This window comes from Ascoidea rubescens, assembly GCF_001661345.1.
Source record: "Ascoidea rubescens DSM 1968 unplaced genomic scaffold ASCRUscaffold_10, whole genome shotgun sequence".
In the NCBI taxonomy this organism is placed as follows: domain Eukaryota; kingdom Fungi; phylum Ascomycota; class Saccharomycetes; order Ascoideales; family Ascoideaceae; genus Ascoidea; species Ascoidea rubescens.
The window spans coordinates 330,375-352,244 of NW_017962922.1; the positions used below are offsets into that span (position 1 = coordinate 330,375).

The 21,870-nt window shown below is 31.3% G+C and overlaps 8 protein-coding genes across 8 annotated transcripts; 7 read left to right on the plus strand and 1 right to left on the minus strand.

The window, feature by feature from the left end:
- Positions 1–1,915: 1,915 nt before the first annotated feature.
- ASCRUDRAFT_81771 (uncharacterized protein) lies at positions 1,916–2,158 on the plus strand (the record flags this gene model as incomplete). The annotated part of the gene is made up of 1 exon (XM_020194659.1): positions 1,916–2,158. The coding sequence occupies one exon, from the start codon at positions 1,916–1,918 to the stop codon at positions 2,156–2,158; it is 243 nt and encodes an 80-aa protein (XP_020046201.1).
- A 6,140-nt stretch (positions 2,159–8,298) lies between these two features.
- Positions 8,299–9,159, plus strand: ASCRUDRAFT_71385 (uncharacterized protein; the record flags this gene model as incomplete). The annotated part of the gene is made up of 1 exon (XM_020191924.1): positions 8,299–9,159. The coding sequence occupies one exon, from the start codon at positions 8,299–8,301 to the stop codon at positions 9,157–9,159; it is 861 nt and encodes a 286-aa protein (XP_020046202.1).
- A 1,828-nt stretch (positions 9,160–10,987) lies between these two features.
- ASCRUDRAFT_76833 (uncharacterized protein) lies at positions 10,988–11,557 on the plus strand. Its single transcript, XM_020193638.1, has one exon. The coding sequence runs from the start codon at positions 11,211–11,213 to the stop codon at positions 11,370–11,372; it is 162 nt and encodes a 53-aa protein (XP_020046203.1). The 5' UTR covers positions 10,988–11,210; the 3' UTR covers positions 11,373–11,557.
- Positions 11,558–12,431: 874 nt separating this feature from the next.
- ASCRUDRAFT_36863 (glycoprotein) lies at positions 12,432–13,313 on the plus strand (the record flags this gene model as incomplete). The annotated part of the gene is made up of 1 exon (XM_020190718.1): positions 12,432–13,313. One exon carries the CDS (start codon positions 12,432–12,434, stop codon positions 13,311–13,313), a length of 882 nt encoding a protein of 293 aa, XP_020046204.1.
- Positions 13,314–13,904: 591 nt separating this feature from the next.
- ASCRUDRAFT_71387 (uncharacterized protein) lies at positions 13,905–14,210 on the plus strand (the record flags this gene model as incomplete). The annotated part of the gene is made up of 1 exon (XM_020191925.1): positions 13,905–14,210. One exon carries the CDS (start codon positions 13,905–13,907, stop codon positions 14,208–14,210), a length of 306 nt encoding a protein of 101 aa, XP_020046205.1.
- A 2,020-nt stretch (positions 14,211–16,230) lies between these two features.
- Positions 16,231–18,591, plus strand: ASCRUDRAFT_36642 (acetyl-CoA synthetase-like protein; the record flags this gene model as incomplete). The annotated part of the gene is made up of 3 exons (XM_020190704.1): positions 16,231–17,125; positions 17,189–18,147; positions 18,292–18,591. The coding sequence occupies 3 exons, from the start codon at positions 16,231–16,233 to the stop codon at positions 18,589–18,591; spliced, it is 2,154 nt and encodes a 717-aa protein (XP_020046206.1).
- Positions 18,592–20,708: 2,117 nt separating this feature from the next.
- On the minus strand, positions 20,709–21,229 carry ASCRUDRAFT_76835 (uncharacterized protein). Its single transcript, XM_020193639.1, has one exon. The coding sequence runs from the start codon at positions 20,928–20,930 to the stop codon at positions 20,775–20,777; it is 156 nt and encodes a 51-aa protein (XP_020046207.1). The 5' UTR covers positions 20,931–21,229; the 3' UTR covers positions 20,709–20,774.
- On the plus strand, positions 21,220–21,870 carry ASCRUDRAFT_14482 (uncharacterized protein; the record flags this gene model as incomplete). Its single annotated transcript, XM_020189216.1, has 1 exon — positions 21,220–21,870. A coding segment is annotated over exon 1 (564 nt), but the record flags the coding sequence as incomplete, so codon positions are not given.

Sequence of the window (21,870 nt, forward strand, 5' to 3'; positions counted from 1 at the left end):
TAATATCAATCTTTAAAAAAAGTAAATCCAGTTTTGTTCTTATTTGACAGTGAGTATATTTATTATTATATCTGAGCAATTGCTAAAGTTACAAAACCAATATAGCTTTTATCAGTGGTGAAAATCAGAATTTTTAGCACTACAGAAAATGCCTTCAATGTTTTTATGCAATTGTTTATTAGAATGATCACTTATTTGTAATGAAATTGTGTTGGCTAAACTTTCTCAATATAAGCCATATTTCATATATATCTTTTCAGCGCTTCATAGCAATAAAATTGATTTTTAGAAGAATATGTAGTTGCTGTAGGATTATAATAATCAAAAGTTTATATTTATTATGTCAATATCTTTCCAATAACAACAGAAGCATCAAAGTCTGTAAGTGCACATTTAACTTGTGTTATCTGCTAACAAATTTAAAGAAGTTAATACTATCACATAACAAAATCTCAAAAATAGAAAATCTAGATAAATTAATCAATTTTGAATATTTGAATTTATCATAGAGAATTTAGATACATTAATAAATTTAAAAGAATTAATACTATCAGATACTAACATTCCAAAAATAGAAAATCTAGAAGAATTGGTCAATTTAGTATATTTAGACTTATAATATAATTGGAAGATTGAGAAGACTAAAAGTTTAGATGCATTGGTAAATTTAAAATCTATAAAATTATCATTTAATAAAATCGGAATCACTGAAAATTCAAATAGATCAATTATTTTTACAAATGTTGCAAGAGATAAGAATTGTATCAATAATTATGATGGATTATAGAAATCAACTACATTGAATAACGCAAATCTTTGTAAGAATTGTTTCAATATAACTCTGAATTTTTCAAACTTGGGTTATTTAACTACATCAGCATTCATGGACAGTAAAATTTACAAAATTATAAATATGTCGAAACTAACAAAACTCAAAAGTTCCATTGATGCAGATTATGCTACAATCATGTCAATTATATTCATCATATCACTGATATTATTAATAACAATAACAATAATAGTAAGGAACAGATTATCACAGTTGAAAGATAATAAACAACATCCTGATAATAGCTGCAAGACTAGTATAATATATTTCTTGTGTCAAAAAATGAGCACAAAAATTACCAAAAATGACAGCGTCTTGGCAAACCTAAAAAAAGAAGTTTTTCCGAAACCGCAAAATTGACCCAGTTGCAAATTCTGCTTTTCTCATAGCAACACAAACCTTCACTGGTGTTGTTTCCTCTTCAACTGCTTTTGATGGTTTTCGATAGATTGATAATAGCATTAGACATTAACTGTAGTTTACTTCAGTCTGACAACATTATTCTGAAAATGAATCCAATTGAATTATCAACGTTATATTGCGAAAAGTATGAGGTACTATTAAATAAAACAAAAGAAAAACTCCAATATAGTGACATAGCAAAATTCTTTAAAGAAAACTTGAGAATGCTTAATATACTTTATTTATTTTTCTTACTTCCACCAATGAACTTTAAAACAAAAGACAATGGTAATCGAATTCAAGAACTGTCGTCCAAATCAGCATCAACATCAGCATCAACATCAAAAATAACAACCAGTATCCCGACAAAAAAATAAGTTTACGTAAACAATTCCTCAAATTATACTGGCAAAAATATCGTCGGAACTAAAAGATGACTATTTCATCAATTGCCTAGACAGGTTTCAACCTCAGTGTGAAATCAATGAAAACATTAGGGAAGATTTAAAATATATTATCGGTACTGTAAATTTGTAAATAAAATCAAAATATATCGAATATAAAGAAATACAAGAAACAGAGTATCAGGAAGCGTTCCAGAATCATGTACTTAACCCGATTTGCTTAATCCTTCAACTAATTTTTAAATTAGACGTATACACGTCAAGCCAAAAATCAATTCAAATGACATTAAAAATTAATAATGAAGAACAAAAACTCTATGTCATCTCTGATTTATCGGTCTTCAAAAATAAAAAATTATTCATACCAATAGAAATCAAAAAATTTAATATAGAATCAATGGTTAAAGAATTTATTGAAACACATACCCGAAAAGTTCATTCAGCTATCAAATTTCTGAAATATGATAAGGTGGCAACCAACAACAAGTTTGGTGTTTTTTTAATCAAATTTTATCTTCCATGATCATTTGGCGCTGCCCAAAAGGGATAATTACTGATTTTTTCACAACCTTATTAATACAAATAAATTCAAAGCATTTGAACAGCATTAAGCATGATTCTCTGTTGATTCGAAACCAATTCCAATAAACTATAAACTTATCAATTACAAAGATTTTAAATTTAAAATGTGTAACATGATATTTTCGTTTATATACAAAGATATCGAAGACAGCCAAGATGATTCAATCAAGAAACAACAAGAAATGGAACAATTATATAATATTATTAAATATGACGATAAATGTATTCTTGAAAGCTGACGGACAAACTGTGGAAAACTATTATAGAAAATTCTCTTCAATTTACTACAAAGCTACAAAGACTTTAGTGTAATATTCAAAAAATCTGAAATCCGACGTTGATTTGAAGTTTTCCAACTTCTTTGGTTCAAAATGTTTGTTTCCTAATTTTTGACTTCTCAATTATTCATTTCTTCATCTTTTTTTCACATTTGATTATAGGCATTTAGTATTTGTGCTTGGTGTTCTTTTTTTTTCTTTAGAAAAAAACTATATCAGTTGAAATGTTGCTTAAAATCAAAGTTGAAGTATAGTTAAATTTATAACTTAATTATATTTACTAATTCTGATTTGAAAAACAATACACTTATTTTTATTTTTATTTGACTGTGTGTATGTTTATTACTAAAATAAAAAAATTATTTAACTTAATACAATATTTATGAAAAGTGATTTTGATTATTAAGGGTGATTTTTTATAATTTTGATTAGTGGAATTGGTATCGATAGAGAAACTGAATGATAGTAGTAATTATTTATAAGATAATAGGATAGTAAACAACTATCTATTTGTATTGCTTTACAACTGGATGGGCTAGTAATTCATTCACTTTATTGCTATGCTCTTATAGCAATGTGATAGGTATTTTGGACATAGTTTACCTGTTTAGCTTTGAAGTATTGATTTCATAGTAAAAGGCTAATTTTCAGGTTAAAACAACTCAACTGGACATTATTTTGATTATGGATTGTTTATGTTGCACGAGGTGTGGCCGGAAAACACAATCCGAGCTCGGACGTTCGTGAAGCCACTATAGTCCGTTGCCCAAACCAAATACACAAGACTTAACCACTTATGAAACGAAAATTGTGTTTCCGCAAAAAACATTTAATTCACAAATACGTTGATGAAGACTGCAATCCAAATAATATAAATATGATCACTAAATAGCTAGATAGAAATAAAATAAANCAAGAGGAAAAGGAAAGAGAAGTCTACTAAGTCATGAGCACTAGAAGAAATCTCTATCCTTCCTTCGACGACTGTCAAAATCAGCATTCATGTCAAGAACGCTGATAGTGAAAACGAAGAGGAACTTGATACTTCACCAAACGCTTCCAACATTAATGAATTAAATCAAAAAATTGAGTTGATTGAATCGAACGTTGCATCCGGATTTAATCGACTAGAACGAATTCTAGAGTGTATTAACTCGTAACGAACGGCCGGAAGTTAGTTATTCAAGGTCACAACAGTTTAATTGCAGTATTTTAATGAAGTTTGGAATAAGGGCAGTTTCGCAACCGTATACGTAAGTTCGTAAGTTCGTAATATCTGTTGAAGTCTCCACAGCTCAAATAAATGCGTATGATAATGTATAATATGCATCAATTCGCGTAATAAGACATTACCACGCATGTATTTGCCTTTTTAACTCAAAATTGCTCTGTTTTATTCTTTGGCTGAGATTATATTTATATCCAAAGTGTTTAAAATGCTTCAAGATACTCAGGATGCTTAGGATAGTCAAGAAATCCAAGTCACTAAAGCTGTTATGAATTACATTTGCAGTGCTAACACTATTGGTATTGGTCACCAAAGCATTGATATCAATCAGGATTCTGAACATGTAGAGGAGAGCAATTTTAGCTATATTGAATTCCTGAAACTAAAACACTTGAACAACCATCTCTTCACCATCATTTGATTAATATAATGGATGAAGAAAAACTGATTTTCTTGAAATTCAACATTCTCAACTTGCAAAACTTGGAACTGAATTATCAGGTTCATTTACCAAAGACTGGTTTTAATTTCTACAGTATTACTCACGATTTACTTTTGGGCCAATGTACTGTGATAATTGTTTTACTATTTATAAAAATATTATCCTCGAGTAATGAAAGAAAACAGCAACAAACACACATTAGTACTCGATCAATTATACTGTTTAATCTGCTGTCTACTAACAATATGATCATATGCAATCATAGGAGAGAGTGATTGAATAAAATAAGGAATCTTTCCATTATTATATTGACAAGATGAAAGAACCCAGCTACATAGACTGATGTCAGTAAAATTTTTACAATATATACGCGGATAATAGAAAAGAAAAATAAAATTGAAAAGTAATATCAGAATCAGAATCATAAAATAATCATAAAATAAAAACGAGATATATCAAAAAAGTTTAATATTAGATGTTTCTTTTCAAAAATATTTTTATTTTTTGTTTTGTATAAAATTTACTCCTATGTTGGTTGAATTATGTATTGGAATAATTTTTGAATATAATTACTGGATATAATTTTATTTAAAAATTGTCAATATTTTTTAATTTTTTTATGTTCTTGATGTTTTATGATGATTTACTTTTTATCTGATATTTTTTTGGTTTTAAAAGAAACACCAATAGTTTATATTATCAGCTATACTAAAATTATAAAATGCTTATAAGCACATTCTGGGATGATAAATTAACAGCAGTTGAAATTTTTTTAGATATTATTTAAGACTATTAAATGTATTTATGACTGAAAAAAATTCTAAAGCTAAGAATAAATATAATTCAAAGATAAATTGAATGAAAAAATGATATTCATTGAAAACATCAGAAAATCAATCCTATGAATAGCAAAAATTGCAGTTTGATCATTAAGAATTTTATTCAAATTTGTGTTAGATAATGTTAATGGAAATCCCGATTTCAAAAACAGAGTTATAATATATTTGAGAAAGCAAAAGCTAAGAAAAATTGTTAATGGGTAGTTTTGATTGAGCCTCAAATATCTGGTAGAGACTAATGGGTATAGTCTGTTGTGTATCGTGAATAATATTGCTTTGTCAATGTGAATTTGAATTATTAATGAGGATTTTTAACTCGTTGTTAATGTTCTGTGGTTATCAGAATTGATTTATTTTTATCATAATTATCAAGTTTTTCTATTATTTTTTTTTATTTGCGCATCACTAGATTAATTTTTTTTATTGATTGATTTTCTTTAGCAGATTTTCAATTATACAATATAAATCTATTTAATGGAGTGAATAAGAAAGAAATTTAAACTTTACTAGATCAGAAGCCTAAAAATTCCAAAAACCGTTGGTTAGTAGAGAGACAAGTTTGTTTCGAATATAACAATCTTATATGGAAAGTTAGAAATTGGGATATTAATGGGTGTTTTCAAAAAAAAAAACTCTTCTGTTAAAGATATTTACTAAAAAAATATAACGAGAGAACTGGATATAATTGAAACTTCTAAAACTGGTTTTTATTGGAAATTTAATTTATTAATAGAAATGGAAAGTGAAAAAAAAAAAAATATTTGAAACAGTCAATTATATTTCAAATTCTAATATTTTCATAACGATGATTATGATCCACCTAGTTTTGAGGTCTAATCAAGAAAAAATTGCGTATTTACTTTATAAATTCAGATTCAAAAAATTAATTTGAATTAAAGATCAGGTATTTTATTGGTATAAAATATGTTTAAATAATAACTTTAACTTCTTTTGAGGTTCTTAATTTCAATTTTAAACAATCGGTATTGGTAATTCTATTATTTATTATAAAAACATTCATGGAAAACAATTCGAATGAAAATTAGCTGTTTTATAATTAGAGTGCAATTGTCATTGACTCGAGGTTTATAGCAATACCAATGGGTTTTTTTATTTCAAAATTTTACTGCTTTTATTTGAAAGAATTTTCAATGAAGTTTATTAATGAAGAGAATTTTAAAAGTATTTTTTTTTCAGAGAGAAAAATAAAACAATATTTCTGCATTTACAAGGTGATAATATTAAAGGGATAAGTCTCTAGAAACCTAGCCAGTTTTTATAGGCAGTTTTTAATGGTAATAACGATAAATGAGCTGACAACTTTAATGTTTGTGATTTGATGTTAAAATCGTTCAGCATATCAAAGGCATATCAAGGGAATTTTATATTTCTTCAAAAGATTTTTATTAAATTACTAATTCTATGAAGCATAAAAGCTTTTTGTGTTTAATGATCCTTTTAAAATTGGCAAAATCAAATATTAGTTTTTTAATTTTTTGTGGGAAATGGTTTGCTTTATGATGTAAAACATTGTAACCTATGTCCAGGTATTTAAAAACAATAAAATAATCTAAAAGAAGATTATTTGAAAATTTATGTTTTGATTCAATTGATTTATGATCAACTTATTAGTTTTGAAGTTTTTCAGTCTATCAAATTAATGAGTATTTTTTGTTTATTTCATCACACATTATTAATTGTGAAAGAAAGACATGGAATCAAATTAGCTTTAAATTTCCAAGAAAACACCTTTTTAAGTTTGTTTCTAGTGTGTTTTACAATGAAATCGATCAGCAGGCTATCAAAATAATACGAAGAATGGGAAAATATAATTAATAAAATTTTTATTACTTTGGATAGGAATATGATGAGAAAAAACATCAGATATTTTTAAACTCTTTTCAATATATTAATATATTAGTTTAAAGCAGCATAATAAAGAGCTCCATTGAGTTTTTTGTGGAATTCACATATAATTTTGAAAGCTTGTTGATTTTGGACTTTAACAACTATTCTTATTTTTTTGAAGATGAAGTTGTTTTCTCATAAGCAAAAAGTGTTAATAATTTGATAATAACAAAAATTAAGATTTTGCAATTTCTTTTTGGTCTCAGTGATCTTTATCTAAGAATAAAGTAGTTATTAGTATTACAAAAAATCATCTTATAATCATAAACACTATTTTGGCATTATACTAATTATAAAGTACAAAATAAATAAAAACACTATTTCTTGAATTGCTTTTGGAGAATAGTTTATTTTTCTAAAATAATTTTATTTTTGATTTTATTGTTGGTATTGTTTTTCAGGTGATTGTCAATATTCTCGACATGATATTTGCCTTTTCGATAATGTTTTTTCCGGAAAATATTTCCAAAGAATTTTCCAATTCGGTTTTTACTGGTTTTCATTTCAGTTATACTCGAAAAAATCTTCTTATAGTTGGTGTATTTGAATATCAGTTATGCTGATTGCGCTGGATTGGGTTCAAGTGGTATTCTATCCAAGTCTCAATCAGCAAGCATCGCTCCTGAGCCAACCTATCAAGTATGGAACTGCCTGCTGCCTTATCCATTGCTTGGAAAAATACAGTCAGGAGTAATTGCAGCAACACAATAAAGTGCCTGGTGAATTGGAAACTCTGCAAAACGTCAAAGCATTGGCTTTCCAACACATTGTGGAACTTACTTGGAGGAATTTCTCAATGTTGTTACTGATTATCGATATTATATCGGTATACCCTAAGATAACAGAACCGCTGCGGTGGAACCTAAATGCACTCGACCCACATAGCTGGTCGGAAAGATTACCACTAACATCTCCATTCTCTGATGAAATAAGGCCCATCATTGATTTGTTATATTTCACGTCGTTTGAATTCCTTCACCCAGTCACTTTCCTTAGAAAGTTCTATTAAGCCCAAGACTCTTGGTATTAAAGCACTGGGAAAATGAAGTTAGAACTGGATATTTGCACAGAAAGAAAAGATGTGCTGTTTGGGCTGCAGCTGGAACTAAGAGTATCTTTTATATATATAAAGATCTCAGCTTTTTTTTCCTTTTTGTCTATTTCCATATACTATCATATTAACCACTTAACTTATTAACCATAGGGATAATAGATTCTGTCTTTATCTTTTAGTCATTCTTTTAAAACCCAACTTCTTACTCTCCTTTAAACAACCCTCTCCAACCTTTTTAAATACTCATTATACACTCTTGAAAACTAACAAAAACAAGAAAACAAGAACAATTTGCTCACAAGTTATAGATTATTTGCTAAATCTTAGAAAAAATGCTCTTCCTGCTCACTTTATTTTTAAGTTTTATTTCTGTTATTTTTGCCTACACAAATTCTTCATCCTCTGAAACTTCCTCTGATACCTGTGCTTCCCTTTACTATCAATGTGGTGGGCTTAATTGGGAAGGCTCAACTTGTTGCTCTATTGGAACATGTGTAAAACACAATGACTACTACTGGCAATGTCAAGAAGATGATGCCACTTTGACCTCAACCTATATTGAATCCGATTATTCCATCAATTTTAATGAAACAGATGCTGATAGTGATTCAAGTTCCGAAACTGGGTATGATTACGAGTATGGCTTTCATGTTTACACTAATTCTACCGGAAGTTATACCAATGGGTCATCAAGTGCAACTACTGCTGATGTAATCTCAACCACTGCTGATGTAATTTCAACAAGTCCAGAAAATGATAACTGTGTTGGTCTTGACTATCAATGTGGTGGAATTGGTTGGGCTGGGCCAACCTGTTGCTCAGTTGGAACATGCGTAGAATCAAATGAGCACTATTGGAAATGTTCTGGTGATGAAACAATTTCATCACTGACAACTACTTTAGAAGATGAAGAGGATTATGTTACAGTTTATATTAAGAAATTTGTAACCATTACAACAGATGTTTACACTACTCTTTCAATAGATGCTGAAGGATCCACATCAGAACTCGCCTATACTTCAACAAATAAAATTACAATGACATTAACAACATCAATTCGTGGTAACAATACAGTCACATCTAGTTATAATAACTATCCTCCAGTTGCAACATCCAATTCTTATTATGAATCAAGTCTTGATGGTGTTTCTGCTACAAACAACAATAGCACTTATGTCACAACAGCTTACTAGTTATTCCAAATTAAAAAAAAACAAAAAAAACTCAATCAAGATAAATTCTGTTTTAGTTTTAAATATTTATAGATTATTAAATTCATCAAATTATTAATCGAACATTTTAAATATTCAAAATTGTAATCTATAAACTGTTCATGATAATCATTGTATTTTTGTGGTTTTTGTGATTTTTTTTTTTTGTGATTGATTTCATTCAAATTAAACTTCCAGTTTTCAAACTAAAATTTGGAATTTTGACTTGAAACGATTGCAAGGCATAATTTCTTTAAGATCGCTTTAAGAACCATCAATTGGATTGGAATTGTAGATGAAATTAAAAATAAAAACAAACAAGACTGTATTTCATTAGTATTTTTAATAAAAAGCTGGTCATTGTGAAAGAGAATACAGATTTATTTTAAAATCCATATGAAAACCTGTAGTTGATATACAATTATTCAACTTTTAGTTTTTTCTTTTGTTTTGACCAGTTACGTAATATATCTGCAATATTCTATTTATTTATTCATTCGTTCATTCATTCCGAATCAGTTGTTTTATCAAAACACTAAATGGTGATAATCAAAAATCAAATAATTTTATTGTTACAAATTTATTTTTTCTCATTGATTTAATACCCTGCATTTTAAGATAATAGTAACAATGCACAAACTGCTTGATCTTTAAGACCTGGACCATAATATGACGCTTTTCCTACGTATTAAATATGATTGGAATATATTAATGATAAAATCCAAAATGAGTAACTGAGTAGTAAAGTGAATTACTGTTACTTTTACTTTTTATATAAGAAAAATTCGTCAATTGAATTGCTGATAACAAAATTAAGTTTTTGCTACAGTTATAAAGACTGTTTCCATTTCTTTTTTGTTTTTTTAAAATAGACTTGAGTTTGAGGATATTTTTAGATTTTAATTAAAGAAAATCTAGACATGGTTAAATTTATCATTGAAATGTTATTGGGATATTATTTTTATAGTAAAATGTTAAAATGATCACTAGTTGGTGATTATCGATGATTATCGATGTTGTTCTTTTTAGTTTTTACAAGCTTTTGGATCATATTAGATAAATCTAGGTATTCCTTTGGGTTCTTTCAAGAATATAATAGAAATGAAGTCAAAAGTAAATTATTTGATGAAATAACTATTAGATTTTATGTTATAGAAATCTTTAGCTATAAATATGGTTACAATGTGAATAATTTCTATATATAGATGGTATATCTTTTGAAGTATGATTGTTTTTGGTTTTTTTGGTTTTTGAACTTTTTAAATTCAATATATATACAGTGGTAATCATATGATAAAAATAGAAAAATATAAGTAGTCAAATGTTTAAAATGAGGTCAGTTGAAACGAGGTTAATTCAATTAAAATTGAGCAAGAAGTTATATAATTGCCAAATTTGAATGGAATAAAAATGCAAGATAAATTAGTCAAAATAATAAAAAAGTTGTATTCAAAGTGGATTATGCAATATAGATAATTGAATTGAGCAATACAACTAGATTATAATATCATGGTAGTTCTTTTTGTTTTTCAAGATATAGGTTATAAACCTCTTAAAACTGTCCAGTAAACTATTGTGATATTGCATCTGGTTCTTTTTTACATATTGCTGATAGTGAGCTACCGAAAAATAGGGCAGAGATCCCAAAAAATAAGACAGGGTCACCCTGTTAATAAGCACGTGGTTTGAATGACTAATAAAAGGATGTGCCGTTTGCAAAAACTATCACTTGTTTGAAATAGAAAAAAATGCACAAATCCCTGTGCCGCTCGATCTCAAAAGGATATCACATTGTGAACACCCTATTTTTTTGAAACACGACATGGCCCATTTTGTGAGCACTTTAGCAAATCTCACAGACTCAAATGTTCGACACTATCGTCACGGAAATATTTTGCACTGTGATTAAGCTGGTATTCTCTTCGTTATATGAAATTTTCAAAGTCTGGAATATTTTGAGCGTCTTTTACTGTTCTGTGTGTAAAACGGGAGAAAGCTTTTTTAGTTTTTGCTGTTCAAGTTGTAAGGCAAAAATGGCTGTTATCTGGTGTATTTTATTGGTGTGTTGGGTATTTTTTGTACTGCTTAATCAGATAAGGAAAGAAGACTTTCGTTTGGAATCATCAATAAATATCTCACGATGTTATGAGGATATGAAAGCACCTGTGTTTACCGGTATTTACCAGTACTATTGACTAAAACTATCACCGTATTATATTCTGAGAAAGCAAAAAAGCCCTTTTGTTTCTTCCCAGAGCCATGAAAAGTGCCTTTTCACTTTGGTCATGAGAGAATAGGCAATGCAAGTTATTGTTTATTGGTGCTCGATGCGATCACGTGCAGATTGGGTGATCCAACGGGGGTGTGCACATGTTTTAAGTAATTATAATATCAATATGCACGTGACTTGAGACAGTAACAAAAGAATGTACTGTTTGAGGAGGGGCACGGGAACCACAAATCCGGCGTCTGCTGGGCATGAAAAGGTGGAGGAGTTTAAACAAAAATGTAGAAAGAAGCTGAAAGGAAGTTGGAAAGAAGTTGGAAAGAAGAGGAAGAAACTGAAGGGAAATGAAGATGCTAGGAAAGGAAAACAGCTAGAACAAGTTAAGATCCCATCTGAAAAGAGGAACACATTCAGGAAAAGTTGAGGTTTGGGAACTTAAAAAGAGTTGGGAGCTTATTGGACTCCAACCGTATAAAATAACTAGCAAATTATAAATCATAAATTGTAAACGATAAACTTTTGTGATTTTAATCTTCAGCTTTATGGCAGACTTTGCAAAGTAATTATTCTGTTGTCATTCTTTATATAGAATTAGCTTTTTGTTTTTAGTTGATTAAATGTATAAATAGCGATAATTTATCTAGGATCTCTTTTGTCGCTTCTTTAACACGAAACGAGTAACTATTGTCAACTACAAACAAACGGGTATAGTCTTGATCCTTGAGTTGTTTTTGATCAATTTGATTTCTTGATTTGCTATTATTTTAAAATATTTATGATCCCTGGTTTGAATCTATTTCTTAACTTCTTGTCAACTTGCTAATAATTTCTTATTTTTTCAATCGTAATAATCTTAATCTTAATCATAATCATTCTAATAATTTGATCTAATTTAAAGTAACAGAACAAAATATAATAACATTAATAAAATTAATAAAATTAATATAATTTAGTATAAAACAAAATAGTATAACATCATATAACATAATATAATAAAAATTAAAGGGATATAATTTTTCTAATATCAATGAAAAATATAATCAATTCATTAAATATACTTATTATAAACGTTTTTATAGTAATTTTTTTCAATAAATTTGTTTCATCAGACGTTTCCATATCAAAACCACTATCAGGACAAACGTTTTCAGTATCAGGAGATGAGATAATAATTGATGTCAAATGGGTTGATTCAGGAGCTGAACCCAAGATTGAAGAAATAGTATCATATACATTTACATTGTGTACTGGATCAAATTCAGATATTACAGCTGTTGACGTACTAGGATCCAATATACTAGCATCAAAGATCACCAATAATTATTTTGAAGCCAAAATAGATCCAACGGCTGGTGAAAATGGTGTTTATTATATCCAAATCTTTTCAGTTTATCCTACCGGTTATTCAATTCACTATTCACATCGTTTTAAATTGAGTGGAATGACAGGGAAGGATGAGGCATCAGGATCGCTCAATGATCCGCCACCTTCAGCACAATACTCCTTCAAGAAAACTGGCACAGAGACTGAGACTGATGAGGCTCCTGGCACTATTGATTCAGCATCCTTTACCATCCCCTATACTTTGCAAACTGGCAGAACAAGATATGCTCCCATGCAAACCCAGCCAGGCTCAAAAGTAACAGCCACAGGATGGACAAGAAGATTTCCCACTTCTGCTGTCACATTTTATAAGACTGCCAAACCATCGCCAGTCGTCTATTCCACCATAACTCCCGGCTGGTCGTATTCAAGAACATCATATTTCAACTATGCGACCCCGGCACCATATCCAAGTGACAATGGAGGATGGTATGGAGCATCAGAAAGACTCATAGCTCCAGTGAAAATGAATCCCATTTCGCTAAGACGAAGATGGTTAAATGATTTTGACGATGATTATGAATAGTTGTGTTAATTTAATGGGTTTCGCTTTTTTTTTTTGTTTTAATTCTCGTTTATTGTACTGTATATTATTATTTATTGCTTATTGTTGCTTGTTTGTTACTTGAATGTTGGGTAGTGGCCACTTTACGTTTTATCTATACATTAATTTCAGCTGTCTTTTCTCTATCTCTCTCCTACTCGAGTCTGCAGGGCCGGGACCCTCTGCTCCAGCAGGTCTCACCATCAAGCACCTCCTCCACCATTGGACATCCTTCAATATTCCTCTAGAGGTCCAGAAAAGGCCATAAAATGCTACATTCCTTTTAGAATCCCACTGGCATTACCCTCCTCAGCCTCTGGAAATTTGGCTCTTCCGTTTTCGGCAGCTCAGTGTATGTGAAAGGATTGGAAAGGATTTGGGACTGAAGATGTGGTATTTAACGTCTTCTCTTCTTCACCAAACATTGTTTTCCCTTGACTGACTTCTTTCGTTTTGCTTTTGTCCTTGCTCCAGCACTCAATCTCCTCTTTGGCCTTTCCACTCTTTTATTTGCTTTCAATTCTTAGACTTATTCATCACTCTGCATTCCACAAAATTTTTCAATAATTCACAATGTCCTCAGCATCCTCTCGATCCTCTGTTTCATCCAGGTCTTCTAGATCCTCCAGATCCTCTTCCGATAGAGAGAATGCTCCTGCTCCTGCCCCAGCTTCAGCTCCTGCCCCAGCTGCTGCTCCTGCCCCAGCCCTTGCTCCTGCCGGTTCCTTGACCTCAAGATCCTCTTCAGACATAGGTGTTCCTCCAGCTGCTGTTCCAGCTGCTGCTCCTGCTCCTGCCCCAGCTGCTGCCGCTGCTCCTCCAGCTACTGCCGCTGCTCCAGCTGAAGACTCAGGCTGTTGTGGTTGTGTCATTATGTAAGGCCCCTGGCTGTCTTTCAGTAATGATAAATATTCAATCAATAAAAACATTGCGTGTGGTTTTTTTATCTTTAGTTCATTGAACCACTGATTTTTTTTGTTATCTTTTTTATTTTCTTCAATTGTTTTGTTTACATTTTTGTTTTATAACCCTGCGTCGTTGTGACTTTCATCTTAATCCTCTAATTTATTCTTTAATCTATTCTTTAATTTATTTTTTTTCAATTTCCCTCATCTTTTTATTAAATCAAATAACACCAAATAAAATACAATAAAATACAATAAAATACAATAAAATACAATAAAATACAATAAAACTCAAACAAATTCAAATAGATTCATTGGATTTACTTTCAAAAAGTGATTTTACATATATTTATAATCGTTAATGAAGAAACACATAATGGCTTAGTTAATGGCTTGCTTGTAAAAAATTCTCTTGGTACAATTCTCAATATGTATCCTCAATATGTGTTTTAAATAATTTGCATTTTCAATAATTTGTATATTTAAGATCTTATTCATTTACTGCAAGAAAAGGGTAGTGCAACTGTTTATCAATATTTCTGTTATAAGCAGTGATTTTATTCAATGTATCACATCAACATTCTTATATCCAATTGTCTGTATTTGATGGTTATTATCGCTGCTGTTATGAATTTAACAGCAGTTCTTGGTTGTAATTCTTTTGCGGAATCAACCAATGAGCGCCGCCTATCGCCTTCTAAGCCAAGATAAAAAGCATCCCATACAATTTGTAATAACCACCACAACGTACTTGAAAGTTATGTATCAACTGTGCTTTTTAACAATTGCAAAAATTGTTTTTTTACTTATCAGTGGAAATGAAATCAATTAGTTACTGTTCGATTTTGCTGTATCTCCATCATTCGTACTACTGCTTTTGCTATCTTTTTTAAACTTTATACCAGATCATTGAGTAACTAATTTATTATAATTTAAACTAACTTGATCTTTTTTTTTATTAATTTTTATTAATTTTTATTAATTTGTACTTGCTTTTATTAAATTTTATTAATTTCATCTCAAACCGACTAGTTAATTAAACTATCAATCTAATTTCTTATCACATAGAAGAAAATGAAGAAAATAAATAAAAAATAAAAAAATTGAGTGTCTGCTATCCACTCTCAACTCGTTATATCTATATTAGCCGATCTTCAAACCATTCAATATCCCATTTCAAAGCTAACAAATTAATATCTCAATGAATTTAATAATCAGACAGTTTAAAAACCACTAAACCCAGCTAATTAAAAACTGGCTAAAACTATCGATCCACCAAATCACCACACCTTTCCAAACGTTTTCATCTAATTTTCCCACATCCGTAACATGAAAAAAATATCTTAAACCAAAGTCACTTTTAAATGAAATTACTGTAAATTTAAACCACTCTAGCCCTGCTTGGCTCCACTAACCAGCTTTCAAACATCTTTATCGACCCACGATAACGCTCTGCTGCTTCAGCTTCATCTGCTCTTGCTCTGCTCCTGCTCTGCTCTTCCTCCTCTTCCACCATCGCTTCCTCACTTCTCGTGCCCACCCCCACAAAACCGGCTCTCTGGGCCAAATTATTCCGCTGCCGTCTCCCGGCTCGGCTCTCAAGCTCGGCTAAATCCAAGCACTCCTATTGTGATCAACACATTACTATGAGTTTAACTCGGGTCTTAATGGTGGGTCTGAAAGTCCAGCACTCTACAATTTACACCTTTTCTGTTCACCATATCTCGATTCACTGGCTCTGCTTTCAACACTTCTTCTTCCCTGCTTTTGAGTACACTCTAACAATCCCTCTATCTGATTTTTTTTATAAATACGAGCATATCTTGCCTCCTTTTCTCTCTGATGTTTCTTCGTAGACAAGCACTGTGTAATTCAACCAGCCCACTTATCGTGCAAGTTATACAATGGCAAAGCTAACTGACTATTCTTTTGACCAGTTCTCGGGCTACACCTTATCGCCCTCTGAGAAGAAATCGTTTCTTGATTTCTACTCAATGTTTCCTTTACCAACTGACCAAATCGACTATGGTGAAGCAATCCCAAACTCACAAAGACAAAACTATTCAAAGATATATAGACCAAAATCTCTAGTCAACCTTGACATCTCAAATCCAAACGATCAACCAAACTTGCTAACATACTTGCATCCCTTCTTGGACACCTATTTCAAGTTTTTTGAAATTGCTAGCAATTTATGGCCTAACCATAACTGTCTAGGCGAAAGATTGTTCAACCAACAACTCAACTCTCACAACGATTACTACACTTTTCAAACCTTTGATCAAATCAAACAGAGAAGAAACAATCTAGGCTCTGGTATCCTAAAAATCGTTAGAAACAACAAAAACTATCAAAATTTCATCAAAAATGATCCCAATATCTACTCCCACTCGGATTTCAATTATGAGTTTATACTAACTCTTTACTCATCCAATAGAATAGAATGGGCTCTAACTGATCTAGCTTGTCAAGCTTACAGTTTACCCAATACCACTCTATATGATACACTTGGTTCTGAGACCTCGAATTATATCTTAAATTTAACTCGATCTCCCATTGTTTTTTGTTCTCGTCAGAATATTATAAAACTCTTAAATTTGAAAAAGACTTTTGAGTCAAAATTGACTAAATTTTTAATCATCGTTTCATTTGACGAGTTGGACTTCAAACAAAAAAAAGAAGATCAATCCTTGAAAGAATTGGCTGAATCGTTGAATTTGGAATTATACGATATAAATGAAGTCGAAACCGCCGGTAAATCATTCCCATTACCTTTAAACCCATCAGGGCCAAATGACTTGTACACCATATCGTTCACTTCTGGTACCACTGGTGTTCCCAAGGGTGTTGAATTAACTCAAAGGAACCTATGCGCTGGTCTTGCGTTGTGTTTCAAACAAATTGGTAAACCCGATCTTAAAGCTGATAATGCAATTGATATACTTACCAAAGATCAACAGAACAACTACACACAATACCAACCAAGAACTTTGGCATTTTTACCATTGGCTCATATTTATGAAAGACAATTCTTAGCATTTGAGTTAGTCTCCGGCGGAGCAATTGGATTCCCAAGTTCAGCTAATCCTGTGATTTCATTGATTGAGGATTTGAAATCTTTAAGACCTTATTCTTTCAACTCTGTTCCAAGGGTTTTCAATAAAATTGAAAGCTCAATTAAATTGTTAATCAAACACTCAAACGATCCTAAAAGCCAATCACTCAAAGAAGAAATACTAAAAAATGAACAACAAAAGGAAAAGGAAAAGGATAAAAAACAAAAAAGTAATAACCAACCTCATTGGTTGTTTGATAAGGAAACTGTTGACAAATTTCGTCAAGTATTTGGGTTTCATAATACTCGTTTTTTCGTCACTGGCTCAGCACCTATTGCTCCAGAAACTGTTAAGTTTTTAAGAGCAGCTTTGGGACTTGGTTTTAGACAAGGGTATGGACTAACTGAGTCTGTTGCTTGTATAACTATCGGTATACCATTTGAAAAGGATCCAAGTGCATGTGGAGTTGGTGGATTGACCATTGAGTATAGATTAAGAGACGTTAAGGAAATGAATTACATCTCAAACAATCCAGATGGAATCCCCAAGGGTGAGTTAATGATTAGAGGGCCACAAATATTTTTGGGATATTTCAAAAACGAAAAAGCTACTTCAGAATCATTTGATGAAGATGGGTTTTTCCACACTGGCGATATTTGTAAAGTCAATCCAAACAACAGAAATCGGTTATATATAATTGACAGAATTAAAAACTTTTTTAAATTATCTCAGGGAGAATATATTAGTCCCGAAAAAATTGAAACAGTTTACCTCACAGCTTCTCCAATGGTTCAACAAGCATTTGTTTATGGAAATTCATTGAAAAGTTATCTAATTGGAATCTTTGGTGTCGATGTTGAAAACTTGAAGAAAACCATTTTCCATAAACAGATTGATGTATTAAAATATGCCAATTTAGATAAATCAGGCAACGAGAAAATTATCGAAGAATTCATTGGGATGGTTAACAATAGTAACAACGATAAGCAATTTATTGAGTTAATTAACACTCATTCTTTTTTAAAAAAACCTATCATCTTATATCTAAACAATCAGGTTGAAAAATTGTCCCTGAGAATGAATCGTAAATTGTTGCAGAATTATGAAAAAATACAAAACCTTGAGTTTGCAATCAACCCGTTGACTATTGAGGACAACTTGATTACACCAACAATGAAGGTGAGAAGAGCCAATTGCAGTAAGCATTTTGACGAAGCACTCGACAAGTTGTATTTGGAAGGATCGCTAGTCAAGGACAGTAAGCAGCTATTAAAAGTTCTTGAGGAGGACGAAAGCTGATTTGAAATCCAGCACAGAAATAACTTTATAGATCTTTATATATATAAACCCTTTTCGGCATGAGGCTACAGATATCAAGATACTATCACGCAATTTTCAGCACGCAAAACTCAAACACGAAACTCAAAAGCAAATCACAGATACGAAATAAAAACGCAAATAATGTCCGGCATTAGGCGGCACTGCGGGCGGAAGATGGATTCAACAAAACTGGAATTGCTGTTTTCAGAAGCGTGTTGAAGGTTGTATCCATCACAGTGGTGCGAAACACACAGGTACGTGCAGAAACGGTGCTGGTGGTTTCTTTCTTTAAACCCTTCAGGATATATTGGAATATTGGGATGTGATGAGAAAGAGTTTTTGAAAGAAAAAGAACAACTGGATAAAAACAAGCAGTTGACGAGGATTGATATCTTGGAGGGATCAATTAATATAGTTGTTTCTATTGTTTTTTGCTCTTAGGTCTGATGCAGTAATTTGCTTGTTTTATTGCTGGACTCAATATATTTGGATCAATAGACGTGTGCTTTGTTGGCTGATATGTTTTGGTCTTTATATGTGCTCGAATATTTACAATTTGAAAGTGATACGAAAGAGAGTAGAGACAATGAAATTCAAGTTACTAAGGTATATTTGTTTTTTAAAGAAAACTCACCACTCTAAATAATAAATTTCATTAACCTAGAAACTGTGAATTGATGATTTCAAGCAACAGATTAACAAAAAAGTTGTTTTTTTTCAAAAAAAAAAGGCTAGAAATTAAAAAAAATAAAAAGTAATGTAAAGATGTTCAAGAAATCCAGGGAAAATTTAATTCACTTTTATGACCGATATTCAAATAAGTGGAAGAGTTTTAATTTGAGTTTACAAATAATCAAATTCGCCATTACTAATAGCTTTAGTTATTGAGGCAGAAACCATTTTCTTAAAACGACATTTAAGCATTTGTAATTGGTTGATTTGTCTATGTTCATCCATGATTCTCTATGGTGAAGGAATTAAGCAATCTCATTAGAATTTGTCTTATAAATCTGTATTATAAATTCTCCCATTAAAAATAACTGGTATCACAACTCAATTACACAAAATATTCCGCAATCAAAAGTGTTATTTGTACTCTATGGGGTGAAATGCTACTTGTCAGTTATTGTCAAATGTGGATTGTGGTTTTTAGCTGTCTTTAAAGAGAGGGAAATGATCCATTTAGTAAAAAACTGGAGAATTTTCCAATAACTGTGTATTTGGAAGATGGAGGTTTCCTGTTTTAACTAACGATTCAATTCTCACACTCTTTTGTCTATTGTTCACCTAGAAGCAGTATCTGGAATTTGCTGCAGCTTGTCGTAGTAGCACCTTTGCAGTAATACTCCAAGATATCCTACAATAGTCCCCCATCAAGTATGCCCATTCACATATAATCAGATATTCCACAACCTGAAAACTCTGCTGCGAACGTTGCTCTGAGTGGAAAACAGCTTCGAGTATAATTAGAATTATTCAGGTGATCGAGCTGTGACTATTCTTTTTGTCCCCGCTCCCAAGTGCTATATTAAGAAATTATCAGTAAAATTGATTTTTATTACTCTGTTTAACTTCTCTCAAACTCTCTGCAGCTGGAGGTTTCAGCTTTCTCTCTAGAATTTATTATTCAGCTGAGAGATTCAGTTCATTCGACACCACAAGTATGTTCTGCTATCCACCTCATAAACAAAGCCAACACCATCACAATGCCTTGATTGCTTCATGCTGAGTGATCTCAAGGCTGATCTTTTTCATTTTCAGAAAGCTAATTCTCTCGTTTCTGCTGTGGCTATTCGCTATGTTTTGAGCTTCAAAATACTTCTTTTCGCCTGTTTTTGACCTTTAAGAATTTAGCAATTACATCCCATAAAGAAAAGCTTGTGCTAAAAGACAATGCAAATGTTTGTAATTGCTTTTTGTTCATGATTGATATCCTTCATAGAGGAGTCAACTCAATTCAGCGCACTTTCATATCCATCGATTTTTACACCTACATCTCCTGGAAGCCCTGAGCTGATCAATCCGCTGTTTATGTTTTTCTTTAACCAAAAATAGACCAATTTGTCCTTTCTTTTAGTTATTTTTCTCCTGAATCGCTAAACTATTTTTGACCTCCTATGGCCTTAATTGGGTTTCAACAAAGTTCCTTCGTCAAACTATTTTTAATCTCTCCAACAATGCATATTTACTAATATAGAAAACTCAGCAAGCACATATGGCATACCTTTCCAATAGACAAAACCAACTGCCGTCACTATGTCGAAATACCTTAATTCCAACGAGACAATGATCGAAATGTGCTTTTGAGTTTCAGACATCTAATTGGTCCTGTGGGGGAATGTTAAAGAATAACGAAGAAAAAGAGTTTAGTTTTGTGTTTTTTCACTTCCACTGCCACTGAAGGTTGAAAACTTTTTAACAGGAAAATTATTTCAAGTTAGCCAAATTGAACAGTAATATATTCCCCTTTGCCTGATCTATTAAACAGATTATGATGAGCTCAAGATATAAATTCCTTGCAATTTCTCTTGCAATTTTAGACGACTAATTTGGAAACCAGAATCAATTTCTTCAACATATTTTATTGCTTTTAATATCGAAGACTGTAAAAAAAAAAGAAATTTCAAAACTACACAAATAAAGATAAAAAAAACCAAAAAGAAATTTAAACAATTAAAAAAAGCAAACAAAAATGAAAGTCAAAGCTCAATCTGCTTTAGCGCTCTCACTATCGTCTTTTATTGTCAATGCTTTTTCTCTTCAAGATGAAAAAACTGATAGCGAATGTGACTACGCTGCCTGTGAAAAGCTCCACCATCGCTATGAAACTGTTCCTCATCTTTTCTTTTGCAATACTTTCCATCCAGCTGAAATTCCCTACCATAACTTAGACAGTGATATCTCCTCCTGTATTTCATGCGGTTATTGCAAAGTTTGGTTCAAATATTCTCCTGCCTTCGTTCAAGCTTTGAATTGCAATGGGGAGGTGATTGACCATTACTGTACAAGTGAAGACAAAACTTTGAGCTTTACCAAGCGTGACAATGGTAACAATAACGGCAACGAAAATGGTAATTTCAACGAAGAAGGAGGAGTCAATGGAAACTCCAACGGAAACGTTAATGGAAATGCTAATCAAGAAGGTGGCGAAAACGGCAATGGAAATGGCAATGAAAACGGAAACAACAATGAAGATGGTGGTATTAATGGCAATTCCAATGGAAATGAAAATGGAAATGAAAATGGTGCCGGCGGTGA

What these genes read in the sequence shown, in the direction of transcription:
- ASCRUDRAFT_76833 (XM_020193638.1), top strand. Translation starts at nt 11,211, where the DNA reads ATGGCTGTTATCTGGTGTATTTTATTGGTGTGTTGGGTATTTTTTGTA.
- ASCRUDRAFT_76835 (XM_020193639.1), bottom strand. Translation starts at nt 20,930, where the DNA reads ATGTCTGAAACTCAAAAGCACATTTCGATCATTGTCTCGTTGGAATTA.